Source organism: Leptodactylus fuscus, chromosome 5, assembly GCF_031893055.1.
Source record: "Leptodactylus fuscus isolate aLepFus1 chromosome 5, aLepFus1.hap2, whole genome shotgun sequence".
Lineage (NCBI taxonomy): Eukaryota > Metazoa > Chordata > Amphibia > Anura > Leptodactylidae > Leptodactylus > Leptodactylus fuscus.
The window spans coordinates 157,797,416-157,812,369 of NC_134269.1; the positions used below are offsets into that span (position 1 = coordinate 157,797,416).

Consider the following 14,954-nt stretch of genomic DNA (forward strand, 5'->3'; position numbering starts at 1 on the left):
ACTGCACACCGCTTGCTCACAGTACTTGTCCATTGACGAGTATTATCAGGAGGGGAGGGGGCATTACTTCCCGCTCACAAAGTACAGCGCGATAGGCGCTGCTTTGAAGAAGGACGTACCTGACAGACTGTCAGGAAAACCCTTCTGACTGTAAAGAGCTACGGTACTGGGACCAAAAGCTCTTTACCTGGGGCGCAGATCGGGAAAGCAGATAGTGCGCTGAATTCAGCACACTGTCAGCTTTCCAGCAGTATATAGAACTGCCTGTGCCCCGGACCATAAAAGGTCCTCTTTAAACTTATGTGTAAAGATAGAGAGAAGAAGAGGGTCGGACACATCATCCAAAGCAATACCAGTGACTTTCCTAATAAGGCAACAGACCCCCGATCAAAAGGGGCATAGGAGTGTACATCCTCACCAAACATGCGCCATTATACCTTGGTCAACGTTACATAACCAGTAACAATCTGAGGTGGAGGGGTAGGTCTCATGAAGGACATAGGGGACTCTGTACCACTGAGAGAGAATTTGTGGCACAGGATTCGTTTCCTGCGCCATACAAGAACTTGTGGCAAGCCTGAAAGCGAGTAATGTTTATTTTTATAATTTTCCCAGGTTCTCTTGTTCCTAACCCACTCTTCACAATCTGGACATCCCTGTAATATAATAGCTATCTATAGCTGCCACTAGAGGGAGCTAAGTGTATACGGCAGTAATAATAACCCAGTATACAGGGAACTCCATGCTTCCTTTAGTGGTGTTCACAGGCAGTTGCACCATTTTTGTGGATTAAGCCAAACAACAAAGAAATTCTATGCACCAATTGTATTTCTGTAGCTGGAGGTGATACTAGCGGGTTCTCTGGCACTATCTGGCTACAGTCTATTCAGTCAGCCTCTTACATCCCGCTACATGTCTGCAGCACATTATAGGGTTACAGGTTGTGCCCGGCTCCCCATAGGCTGGCCACAGATCACGTGCCGGATTGCCATAGCAGCAGATGGCACTACATCTCCCATAAGGCCTTTCGCGGTCACGTGGCCCCGTTGCATGCAGGGATTGGGGTTTTTCTTTCTTCTCTTTAGTGTGTGAGCCGTCACTTTGCCGTCATTGTGGTGTGTGCACACAGCTCCGGTATCGCAGTCGTCATGTCTGACCCCAGCTCCTTCTGTGACCCGGAGCAGTTCACCACCCGGCACCTGAACCTGCACCTGAGCGTGGACTTCTCTGCCCGTGTCATCTCCGCCTCCTCTGCCCTGACTGTGCGATGCCTGCAGGACTCCCTCAGCAGCCTGGTACCTGAACTCTACCCCCTCATACACACAATGCTGCAGCCAAGCTCTGCTCTATAGACTCACATTGATAGAGCTGTCTACCTATCTGGAAGATGAGCATAGGCTACATAGCATCTATAGCCGGCTAGTGACCATGGTGCCCACATGGTGGCAGATTCTACCCTCTGTGACCAGCACTGCCAGCTATATGGCCACCATGTCCAGCCCTGCAGGTTACATTCACATAGTGATTATCTGTCTCTTCTAGGACATTGTGACCACTAGAAACTTACTGAACCTAGTACCAGATGTGGGACAAATTTCTTATATTTTCTGTAGATTTGTATTGTCTTAGATTTTTGATGCAGGGTTTCAGAGAAATAAGGGGTTAAAAAGAATTGGGCAGGAGGTGAAGAGTACCCGTTCACCTCCTGGGCGATTTGTAATCTGAAAGGGAGAATGAAGATACTTGTATAAGACAAGGTAGGTAGATGGCAGTCTGCGAACATGATCAGGACTGCTGTAGTCTCCAGATTTGGGAGCGCTGCCTGGGCTTGTTCTTCCCTATTGTCAAGCCAAGCCTGGCAGGGTGAAGACAGAGGAGTTACCCAGCTGGCACTTCTCCTAGTGCCTAGCTCTTTCTAAAACTGAGGGCTATGACTGGTATTTCCTATCATACTCTTATTAAATACCCTGATGGCGCGAGAGGCGCTAGAATTATCAAGAGACTTTTGTCTCTTACTATCTCTAGTGCATTTTAGTAGGTCTCTGTCAGGTGCCGGTGTAGATTTCAGCTATAAGGGGGCATTCATACAGAGTTTTGTGGCGCTGGTTTTGCCACAATAACTCGGGTAAAGAATACATGCTGAAAATAGAACTCCCATTGACTTCAATGAGATTTTTTTACATGACTAAGAAATGCGTCGCGCCAAAAAAAGACGTGTTTTTCGTCATGTTTTTTTACTCTTGTAAAAAAAAAAGATCTCATTGAAGTCAATGGGAGTCTTATTTTCAGCGTGTAGTCTTTACCCGAGTTATTGTGGCAAAAACAGCGCCACAAAACTCTGCGTGAGTACACTCTTAACTCCTGCAGAAAAGGGATAAAGTGATGCGTTTTCAGTTCAGATTGGATCACAGCACAAAGAGAAGTATTTTGCTGTATGTTCCTTAGTAAATTCTCCCCTTTGTTTTTTCTAAAACATGTTTCAAAGTAAGGCCATGTTCACACTTGTGGCAGAATCTCTGTAGGAAACTGAGTAGGAATGTCTGTCTGAAATTGGCAGACGTTCCTGCATGCAAAGCTTTGTTGTCCGTCACTCAGATTTAAAACAACGAACGCCCGACAGACCCCGTTATAGTCAGTGTGATCCATTGGGCTCCATATGTATTTGCTATTTTAGTGTTTTACCTGTCCAATGGTCCAGAACAACGGACAGGTGACGCCAGTGTGTACCTTACGGTAGCTTTCTTTCATGGTAGTATGGGAGCTTGTTGATAAGGGCAGCATAAATCTGCTGACATGTTCCTTCTAAATTTCCCTATTGTTCTCTTGCAGAATACAGTAAGATAAATCTCTGCTTGGTCACAATTTGTATTGTTTGGCATAAGTTTGTGCCAGCACACACTCTGTGCACAGTAATAATCGAAACCTGGCACATCAGAATTTCCTTACTTGAGCTTTGACCCCTTGTACAGTAGAGCTAATACAGATATATAGAGTTGTATTATGTTATATACTGTATAAGAGTTCCTCTTAGTTGTAGAACTACGAATTATAATGTGAGAATGCCACAGATTGTATTGCAGACTGTTGTTATAATCCTGTATACAGTTCCAGTCTGCTGTCTCACAAGTTAGTATTTTGGGTCGGGAGATTCTCTGCACTTATCGCAGTCTCTTGCCAGGATTTTATTCTGAAGTGTAGCAGTTTTTTTTACTGTATTAGCTTACTGTTTTGTAATCTTATACTTTGTAAGTAACTCGAGTACTTTAGTCTTCAGTTCACTTCGTCTCTCATTGCTACACCCTATATTATCATTCTTGATCACTAGTATGATGTGTTTGCACCAGGTAGGTGGCTCCTGTTCACACATCAGCTGATCAGTTGACGGAACATTCATACCTGATCTTTGCCTGTACTAAATATGTCCAGGATTAGCCAAGAAACAGTTGCTCCTTTATCGGTTGATCACATCTTTTATACAAGTATAATTATGGTTTGTGAACAGCACATCCTATGTAAACGGAATGGACTGCTGCTTAAAGGGGCTCAGCAGAGGCTGCTGTGCTGGTGACTCGTCTCTGATGTGCATACACATAGAGCAGACAGTGCACACAGACACTTCTGGTGCACGGTCGCAGCTCATTAGCATATGAATAAAACTGACTTATTCAAAATCTACTGAGACAATTTACATACTAAAGGTAGGTGTGGAATCGCCCTTCTAAAGGCTATGCAAGGATGTGCTTATCTAAAATTGGCTTTTCCCAATGATAGAGCCCCTTTAATTCACTTATCACCATAGCATACGTTTTGATACCCCCGCAGATATCACATTGGTCCCATGCTTGGTCTATAACTACAGGTACATCTGCGTGCCCTCTTTCGAGTACCACAACCCCTTAGTCAGAACCATTGATCGCACTTTGAGTACTTCTCTTGGAATATCATGTTTCTGGGTATTTTCAGACAACCTCTCTAGTGTTCTTATGATGTAGAGTAGTTTGTACACCTTGCTTATGATTCATAAGTGCTTATTTATATTTTTTATTCTCCATAGATTTTGGACACCAAAGACCTCACTATCAAGAAAGTTTCTCTCAATGGACAAGAGGCCAAATTTTCCCTCGGGACAGCTCATAGTTTTAAAGGCACACCACTGGAAATCACCCTTCCTTCCCCTCTGACCAGGTACAGTGGCCTTTTGCCTACCTTGCTTGCTCTTACCATGATTTTTTTCAGTTTTATGGTTGACACACAGTGGTCCTGGCACCCAGTTATCAGTTCTTGCACAGTAGTAGGTCCCGATCGATAGCTGGTTAGACTTCAGTTTATTATCTTTTTGGCTCTTTGACTTTTGACACTTTGGATTGCTTTGAAAATATGATTACAATTTGCAACCTTGTACGTTGTGAAGACTTTGACCCGCTTTATTACTAACCCTCATATCATGGTTGTCTGAAGCATTAACATAATGACTGGGCTAAGTACAAAATGTATTACTTTTATCATTCAGGCCCTGGGCTGCTTGCATGGCGGTTTCTCATCTTATAGTTGTATCTACTACAAGGTTCAGTACATTCATAGTAACATAGATTATTTTCACATTTCCATCACATTTTCTGTTTTATTTGAAAAGCAGGAAATAAAATGGGCATCAGTGCAACAAAAGGATCTTAGTTAGGGTTGAGCGATCGGGATTGGAAAAGATCGGATTCCGATCGGCAGTCGAGTAAATTTCACAATAGCGATCGGAATTTCGACCTGATTTTTTCCAGCAGGATAGAAGTCGGAGATTATTTCAAGATTGGCTCAACCCTCAAGTGACTTTTCCCATAGAGAAGCATTGACTAGGGTTGAGGATCGGGATCGGAAAAGATCGGATCCCGATTGGCGATCGAGCAAATTTCACGATCGGGATCGGCTGGAAAATGATCGGAAATCGGATTTTGAAATCGATCCTGAAATCTCAAGATCGGCTCAACCCTAATCTTAGTGTCTTACAATGGGGACCTTCATGTTCCACCATGGGAAGTTTGATAAGAAGACTAGTGCTGCATGTTACATTATTCTTTCAGTCAAATATGATGGAATGTCTTGGTAATATGAAAGTATCCTTATACAGGACACATGTAATCTTTCCAAGGCATATTAGACTGGGGCTGTAGATAAATAAAATGTAAACAGCATTTTAGATTTTCACTATTTTCAGACACTTGTGACACTTACAGATACAAATACAGCTGTGGATTTACAATTTCTGAAATCCAATTGTCAAAACTAATTTGGAAGTTCGTTCTCTAAAAATTTAAAATGTGTGTTTTTAATATCATTATTATTATTATTGTTATTATTCTCTTGCACAGAGGACAAGAAGCCGTTTTGGAAATCTGTTCTGAAACCTCACCCAAATCATCAGCTCTTCAGTGGCTTAAACCTGAGCAGACTGCAGGGAAGACTCATCCTTATCTCTTCAGTCAGTGCCAGGTGATGCAATAAACTTCTTACATATAAATGGGATGCAACAAAGAAAAATCCAGCACCGCTCCAGATTCCTTAAAACGTAGCCTTTATTCATGCTAATTTAAAATCCAAAAATCCATGCAATGCTGCTGTTACCATGCTTTTCCCAGTATGATGGAATCATGGTAACAGCAGCATTGCATGGATTTTTGGATTTTAAATCGGCATGAATAAAGGATTCATGCTGGATTTTTCTACGTTGCATTCCTTGGATGCATCCCAAGCCGATGGGTACAATATCCAAGCATCCTCCATTCTATTAATTTTGGCATACCCCTTGCATAGACTTTACACAGAGAAGGTCACGTAAGTGGGCTGTGATTCCCCTTGCCCTTATCCTCTTTCAAGCTTTGTATATAAATGGGATGTCCGAAACAAGATTTTGGCAAACTATCCTACTCTTAGGATACACTCATATGACCATGGCTAAAAATGGCCATGAAAAAATTAATAAAACTATTTGTTTTTCTGTATCCATTTCTATAGCTGTATTCATGAATCCCTTGGAGCCTTGAGTCTATTTAGGGATGCGTGAAAACAAAGAATTGCTTCATAGATTTCATTGTTTTGAAAATGGCTGTTTCTTGCGATCTAATTATAGGTCAATATCAGGTTGCTGGTGGTCTGGCACCACCGCTGATCAGCTAATTGTATAAAAAAAAAAATACAATTAACGTTTATAAATTTTTTTTTTTATTATTATTATCATTATTATTTATTTCATTGTTAAAAAAAAAAAATCCACACAGCTGCAGTTCGAGCTGCAGACCTCCACAGTACATTCTCTGTTTAGCTATAGGAGTGTGGGGAAAGGTGTGAAGTCCCAAAACAAATAAAATAGTCATCTTAAAGGGAGTCTGTCACCAGAAACCAGCATATTAACTGGAGCTCGGTCTCACTCGCTTATATTCTAGCCACATGCTCAGTACTGGTGTGGTTCTTGCCTGATCTGAGTAACATGTACTGCACATGTGCCGAGAATATACAAAGTGGCCTTGCCCTGTCAGTCAGAAGAAGGAATGGCAGAGGATGGCACAGAGGTAAGTTTAAGTGCTCCTGTGTCTCCAAAGGACTATTTTGCTTATTGAGAAGAACTACAGTTTCAGTGCACCGAAGGTGCCGATTCATAAGGGGCAACCAGTTTGTTTCAGGTAACCCTATGCTGGGTTCTGGAGAATGACTTTCTTTAATCTAATTCTGGATATGTTGGGGTGCTATGCTCAGTAGTCATAGTTGATTCCTCTTCTGATCTGACAAGGCTGATAAATGCGCTAAATGATGGAAAACAACATTTTAGCTATTCTTTTCCACAATGCAATTAAATTCCATTGTTTTTAGTAGTTTAACATTTTTCAATTAACCGTTGCATGTTTTACAGCAAGGACGACTGGTACCAATATCTTGTATTTTATGTTTTTTCAGGCTACACATTGCAGAACTATAATTCCTTGTCAAGATACTCCTTCAGTGAAGTTCACCTATTACTGTCAGGTTTGTTGCCAAAAGAAGAAACGGTAGAAGCTAGCCTTATTCTCACCAGCCTCAGCCACTACATTGGTGTCAGTGTTTCCTATAGAAATCCCTGATCATGACACTTACAGAAATACAAATCTAAGTAAACGTGGACGTAAATAAGCACAATTATTAATTTCTGTGTGCAACAATACCAAAGAAATACCAGAGCTCACACAGAGCACAATATCATAGTAAAAATTCATGATTTATTTAGACCACGGGGGTTAAAACATGTAGAATAATATGTGTGTGTGTGTGTGGGGGGGGGGCAACATAAAAAATACATAAGGAAGTGCTGGAACTATATATTAATCATCCTATATGTCCTCAATAATATAATAAATGTCAGCATAGACCACAAGCACATTCTCAGAAATGCAGCACAAAAAACTGCACCATGGATATAAACATCTTAACAATGGAGAGCACCCAGTGGTGAACCTAGCCTCTCTGCTGCCTGAGGCGGACGATTCAAAGACATACCCACCCCCCTACTGAATACCGGTGTGGGGGGGTGCTAGTTGTAACATCACAGTGAATACAGTGCAGTAACATTTTGTTACTTACAGGAGACGTCTGCTCACATTTCCCATCTCTTCCCTTTGGACCGCCATGACCACTTCTTTCAGCTCTGACTTGTCTCTGTAAAGTTTGCAACACAGACATTTTTGACTCCTCATTTCTCTCCCACAGACTGTGGGGCATAATAGAGGTTGGGTGGGCCACAGTGGGACATAATAGAGGTTGCGGGGGCCACTGTGGGGGATAATAGAGGTTGAGGAGGCCACTGTTGGGCATAATCGAGGTTGCAGGGGCCACTGTGGATGACGTCTTATCATCGCCACCTGCGCTGAGACGCAAAGGTCTAAGCCAGCCCAGGACAGGTCCGCTCAGTTTTGTTTTCACAGCGGCCTGTCTTAGGCTAGTTTAAAAAAAAAAAAAAATGCTCAAATTGCTGCCCCACTGAAAGTACTGCCGGAGGCGGCTGCCTTACCTCATTAGCGGTGCGCCCCTGAGAGCACCAGTGGAAAAGATATACACCACAGCACTTCACAACCCAACACGTGTTTCACTTCCTGCTTCATAATAAGCGTGAATTTATACTATTATATTCTGCTTTAGTATTATTGTTATTATTATTTTTATTTTTTTAATTATTGCAAAATATTGTTAGGAGATACTGTATATTTGTTATGCACTGCTGTGTGCGAATGTCCTATGATTGTCATCTGTAAAATCCCTATGATTACTGTAACACTTGTCATAACTGACCGGGCTCTCCTCAAGTGCAAACCAGACATTTTTCATCGGGACAGTGAAAGCAGCAAACAGCTATCTCTGAACCCTGAATTGGGGTCTACCATTCATTAAGATGGGCTCCTGGCCAATTTAGAAGATTCTGTTATGGGAGTCTCCTTAAAGTACTTTGTGGATGGGGCAACACTGTGGTTCACTGGTTAGCACTGTAGCCTTGCAGCGCTGGAGTCCTGGGTTCGAATCCCGCAAGGAACAATATCTGCAAGGAGTTTGTTTGTTCTCCCCGTGTTTGCGTGGATTTCCTCCCATTCTACAAAAACATACTGATAGGTTAAAAACTAAATAAATGTACATTGTGATCCCTATATGGGGCTCACAATCTATAGTAAAAAAAAAAAAAAAAGTACTTTGTGGAGAATAGTGAATCTTATGTGGCTGCCATTTTTCTGCTGAAAATTTTATAGAAATAAGGTCTTACACTGTTCCAAAAATTCACAGCTTCAGTTTGCAGTACAGTTTTACGTCGGCTATGTTTTTATATCTGTTTAATGCACTAAGAATATTTTCTTCTAGCCACACTGAAAATACCATATTGAATTAGTGACTAAGACACCATGTGGAGCTGAGTCTTCAGTGGAATGTACTCAGATGACACTCGACATGTCATTCGAGTACATTCTGTTATGTACAGTACTTACCTCTATGGGGACTTCCAATCCATTTTTTTACGATGACATGGAGCAGGAGAAGGACCTGCTCTTTCTTTATTGGAACAGACCAGCCCCCTTGGTTGGCACACAGGGAACCTCATTGTTGTGGTTTTCAAAAAGTTTTAGGAAATGCTGTTTTTCTGCATTATGTATTTTGTTTCCTTTGTGTGACATTCTGACAGATTTGCTTATTAACGTCAGGTATTAAAAAATTGTACATGTAATATATTTTAGCGTTGTTATATGTCTCCAATAGGTGTCTGTTCCAAAGGAGCTGGTGGCATTAATGAGTGCTCTAAGTGATGGAGATTTTATTAGTCCACAAGACTGTAGTAGGAAGATCTTTCGCTTCAAGCAAAATGTAGGTTGTTTTATTTCCTTTAATAATAATATTTATGATTAAATGTATGTTTACCTTCTAATATACAGTTTCATTTATTTGGGTTAGAATACAATGATTCCTTTGGCCCATAATGTAGTTTGCAAAATATGCCTGCCAGACCACAAGAATGCCTTCCCTTCCAGAACTAAAAAATAAGAAACTGCGAGACCTTGGTTAAACATAACAGAATCAAGTCAACAATTAAAACAAAAAATGATCATTACCGCATTTATTTCCTATGATCAGTATGTGCTTACTGAAACCCACAGAAAGCCTTTTGTACATAATATCAGCTTTTTTTTTTTGTTTCTATTTCAATAGGTGCCCATACCAAGCTATTTAATTGCTCTTGTGGTTGGCGCTTTGGAGGGGAGGTAAGTCTACTCCTGGTCTTGCTCTACATTAAATAAATATTATAATCAGTATTGTATATTACAGAGTAAAAGCTAAGTTCACACTGGAGAAAATTAAGGGGAATTTGAAGTGCACATCCTGCCTCAGATTCCTCTTCATTTTCCACCCTACATCTCCTTTAGACTCTGGGGCTGAAACTATGTCAAGATTGGCATTGGATACAGTGGTAGGCAGAATCTGGGTGGAATCCGCCACAATATCAACAGCAGATTCCATCATGCCCGTCAGGTCCTAGAAGTGCTATATTAAACAGACTTTTGTTACTACTTTAGGGTGGGTTCACACCTGTGCCCGGTATCCTCTTTCTGGTTTCTGTCTTCATTTGAATGAGTGTGCAAAGTGTCCGCCCGTGAGCGTCTTGTGCCTTTCTGCGGCGAAACCGTTTTTTTGTAACCAGACACAAAATCGGACATTCAGAACTTTGTGTCCGGTTACAAAAAAAAACTGTTTCGCCATGGAGACCAGAAGACGCTCACGCGCGGACACTGATTGCCGGGTTTCAGTCTCCTGTCGGCAGAAGACGGAAACCCTCAAAGCGGAGACCCGGGCGCAGGTGTAAACCCGCCCTTACTGAGTCATCACATATGACATTATGGGCTCTGCACTTGCAGGTTATCTAGCCCTTTGTGCCTAGGGCAACACTTACTTCCATTCTCAGGCACACTGTGCTTTAGTTCTTGGAATCAGAGCCATGTGGAGAACTCTTGGGAAGAAGCCACAACACATAGCTAGCACTGAAGCCTCTTTAGTTCAGGGGTCATGGCAGGTGAAATTTTCTATGAAGTGAATATTCAATAATATAAACTCTATTTTTTCTTAAATTGTAATTTTTTTTTTGAGGTTTTTACAAATAATTCAACAATAAAATAGAAGCAATAATGGAACTGTGAGACAAAGGTGCAACGTCACAAAGGGTAGCCATTGCACCCAACTATGTAAGGGCAACCAGTGTAGAAACATACAAAGAAGGGAAAAAAATTATCCAACTGCAAGACAAAAACATCAAATTAGATAAAGGGGAACTACAAAGACAAGAGGTAGAGGGGAAAAAGAGGGAGGGAGGGTAGGAGTTAGAGACCATGCAAGATATAGTATGACCACACAGCGTCAAAAGCTTCCATTGTATGATTAAGCGATAAGCAGTTTATACTGGGTTTCCCTAAAAGTTACACGTCGAGGACTTGGCCACACGGGACCAAATATAACCTGCCATTGTCCGGTTGAGATCTGCCTATTCAACGCCTCCGACCATTTGTTCATATACTTATCCCTCTGGAGAGGAGATTGTAAATACCTGGTATCAGGCCAGCTCTGCACACATTCTCAAAGGCAGTGGAGATTGAAACCTTCAGGGAGCCAAACTGGGAGGCCACAAAATAGACTATTTGCTGGTAATTGAACCACTCTGTAGAAGGCAAGTGTAGTACAGAAGTAAAATATCCAAAGGGCCTGATCTCCAAAGTCATCAGGTCTACCAGGTCAGCGATGTAAAAGAGGCCCCATTTACTCTATGGTTATACCATATCGGCTGATAGTTCCCCCAAGAGGAGTGGATTGTACAGGAAGGTAATCCTAGAGGAACGTGATGATACTAGGGGAAAAGTTTGGAACAGGATATCCAGATGGCGCATGTGAAGCAGATGGGCCTAAGGAAAAGGAAGGAAGGGGGAGTAACAGGACCACAAGAATGCATTAGGGTGGACCGGTGCCAGCCAAAATTTTACCTGATAACATCACAGAGAGGGATGCGGTGGCATTTACTGTTCCAGATAAACTGGAAAATAGAGTTTTGGAGGGAGCGTTGTTCTGACCAGGGCACTGCAACTGGTAGCGTTTCAAAGTAATAAATATGTTTCAGAAGGAGGGTCATTTTAACTGCCGTAATGCGAACTGTGAGAGATATATGAAAAGGCTGTCATCTGTCTAGAAGAGTGGGTTCACTAAACAGGCGGGGACAATTGACTGAGTAGAGAGAGTAAGAGGGAGACAGCTGAATACCCAGGTAGCGGAGGAGCGCTCCCTCCATTGAAAGTCAAATTTGGACCGGAGCAGCTGTAGAGTAGAGTCAGGAATGTTAAAGAGGACCTTACGTGACTTTGGGCACAGGCAGTTCTATATACTGCTGGAAAGCCGACAGTGCGCTGAATTCAGCGCACTGTCGGCTTCCCCGATCTGTGCCCCGGCGTAAAGAGCTAGCAGTGCCGGTACCGTAGCGCTTTACAGTCAGAAGGACGTTCCTGACAGTCCCCCACCTCTTCACAGTGAGTCGTCTCTCACATCAGAGCGTGTGGGGAAGACAGGGAGCAGTCTGTTGCGATGCTTATCTCTTCTGGAAAATGTTAGTATATTCTTTTGGTAAAATATGTATGTTTAATATGTATATATGTGTACATTTGTGTAAAGTATGTGTCTTGTATATTGTGTGAGTACTGTATGTTTTTATCGTCTTATGCTGTATTCATAATATACTATCATGTTATTTTTTAGGAAGATTGGTCCTAGAACTACAATATGGACTGAGAAAGAGCTCATGGAAGCTTCTGTCTATGAATTTGCTGAGGTGGGACGTTAAAACCTATTTTGAGGATGGGTTTGAGGCTAATGCCCCATGTAGTGAGCCACAGTATAAAAAAAAAAAAAAAAAAAAAGTTCCATGGGAAAAAACGCACAATGCACTGCAGGTTTTTCCGGCAACGCTTTTCACAGAAAGTCCACAGAGATTTCCTGTGCTTCAGTTATGCATATAGGGAAACCGCCACTGTTTCTGTAGGTATAATTGACATACTGCGATTTCCAAAACCACAACAGTTTTGGAAATTGCAGTGTGTCTGCTGTGCGTATTTTTCCGCAGTTTATGTATGGGAGTTTCTAGAATCTGTAAAATGCCGCTGCCTTAAGGGTTGGGGTCCCCAGCCATAAAGGGGTTGGCCACTTTCAGACCAATATTGAGAAACAAATGTTATTGTTTGTACAATAAAAAGATATACAATTTTCCAATATACTTTCTGTATCAATTCCTCACGGTTTTCTAGATCTCTGCTCAGTCATTCTGTTACTTCTAGTGGATAAAAGTCTGACCATGGTCATGTGATTTACGGTCCATGGTCATGTGATGAGCACACAGGTGCCGCTCGTTATAATCACAGCACAGTAATCAGACATCTGCCTGGTAATCAGCTGTGCACCTGTGTGTACATCACATGACCATGGACCGTAAGTCACATGACCATGGTCAGACTTTTATCCTCTAGAAGTAACAGAATGAATGACAGCAAGCAGAGATCTAGAAAACCGTGAGGAATTGATACAGAAAGTAGATTGGAAAACTGTATAATTTTTTGTTATACAAACCATAACATTTGTCTCTCAGTATTGGTCTGAAAGTAGCCAACCCCTTTAAGCTCATAGTCATATTAAATTAACGAAAGACACAAAAGTAAAAATGAAGTCTAAGGCTATGTTCACATCTGCGTAACATATTTTAGGAGCTTCTATTGCAAATTGGCTAAAACAAAGGAAAAAGTCTTAGGCTACTTTCACATGGTTGTGTTTGGTCAGTGATTTTGTTTGCCAATTGTGAGCCAAAATTAGGATTGGAAACTACACATAGATCAAGTATAGTAGAGATATTTGCACCTGTTCTGTTTTTTTAACCCACTCCTAGTTTTGGCACACAATCACTGGTGAAAATCACTGACGAAACATTGACCATGTGAAAGCAGCCTTATACAGTATATAGAACATCTATATGACAGAAAACGTAACAAATACCTTCCTGACACTTTACAGTTAATGGATTCCATTGGGATCTGTTTGTTTCTATTATATGACCTATCTATCCCATCTGAGTTTTGGCTAAAATGAACAACAAAATGGAAATGCAGATAGAGTAGGGAACATAACCTAAATTTGGCCATTCACACAAGGTAGCTGTCAGCTGACACTAGGTTCACACCTGCGTTGGGGTTTCAGTTTTTCGAGTCTGCTTGGGGACCTGATAAATGAAAACCCAATCTGCTCAAAAAGCGGATAGACTATAATAGGGCCTGCCCAAAAAATGCAGAAAGAAAAGTCCTGGACTTTTTTTTTAATAATTATATTTGTATTGAGATTCTTTTGTGTTAAACAATCTAATATATAATTTTCTACATTAATCTTGTAGACAGAAAAAATGCTGAAGCATGCCGAGTCTTTGGCAGGCCCTTATGTCTGGGAGAAGTATGACCTGCTGATTTTGCCTCCATCATTCCCATATGGTGGGATGGAGAACCCTTGCCTTACCTTTGTAACTCCAACTTTGCTGGTAAGTATTTGTGTATGAGACCTATTTCTTGCACTTTAGGTGATATATCGGCCTTATTAATATAAATAGATCGGTGCCATAAAACTTCTCACGTTCTGAAATCTCTCAGAATATAATAAAAATAATTCATTTTATGTATGTAGTGCCAACATGTTCCGCAGCACTGTACAATTTGTAGGGTTCAAGTACAGACAAAAAAAAGATACAAGATTACAAAGAAATAGTCACGTAACACAATGGGACTGAGGACTGAGGGCCCTGCTCGCAAGAGCTTACAATCTATGAGGTAGAGGGGGTGACACAAGAGGTAGCAGGGGCAGCTTCGGAGGTAGCATTACTTATACAGAGGTCCAGACAATTTTGTAATAGAGGTTACTGTCATTATACATGAATAAATCTTTATGAGCCGTCACCAGTCTTGTCCTTTAATGTGCAGATGGTGCCTGGACATATAAAGTTAGTATGAAACTGCATCATATCCTTTGTGGTAATACGGGAGCAGAGGAGGGTTAGTTTTAGGGATTCTAACTGCAGAAGAGTTTACATTAGGAATTCTGATAGGCCTGTCTGAAAAGATGTGTCTTTAGAAAAACAAAAAGAGAAAGCACCGCGCTACACCTAGTGCATTATCACTTGGTAACAGAAGATTCTAATAACAAGTGTAGGGATAATCACCTTATTCAGCTGTGATATGTCACAGCCCAAATATAGCTAGAAAAATAACACAGGGTAATCTCAGCAGCAGATCCAGCCGTATAGAAACGTAACAGACCAGAAAAATAGGACCAACTTCATATAAACTCTATTTGCCACAGTATGAGTTAAGTAAAAGATCCGCGCTTACCCTCAGGATAGT

The 14,954-nt window shown here is 41.3% G+C and overlaps 1 protein-coding gene across 1 annotated transcript in view; it reads left to right on the top strand.

Annotated features, from left to right (window-relative positions):
- The first annotated feature begins 1,065 nt into the window (after positions 1-1,065).
- The window catches only part of LTA4H (leukotriene A4 hydrolase), a 35,776-nt gene continuing 21,887 nt past the window's right edge, over positions 1,066-14,954 (top strand). Inside the window, exons 1-8 of the mRNA XM_075274544.1 lie at positions 1,066-1,295; positions 4,055-4,185; positions 5,361-5,481; positions 6,940-7,008; positions 9,256-9,360; positions 9,703-9,755; positions 12,283-12,355; positions 13,958-14,098. Of these exons, the coding sequence (XP_075130645.1) occupies positions 1,149-1,295; positions 4,055-4,185; positions 5,361-5,481; positions 6,940-7,008; positions 9,256-9,360; positions 9,703-9,755; positions 12,283-12,355; positions 13,958-14,098 (840 nt within the window). The 5' untranslated portion in view covers positions 1,066-1,148. The remainder of the gene's footprint in view (positions 1,296-4,054; positions 4,186-5,360; positions 5,482-6,939; positions 7,009-9,255; positions 9,361-9,702; positions 9,756-12,282; positions 12,356-13,957; positions 14,099-14,954) is intronic.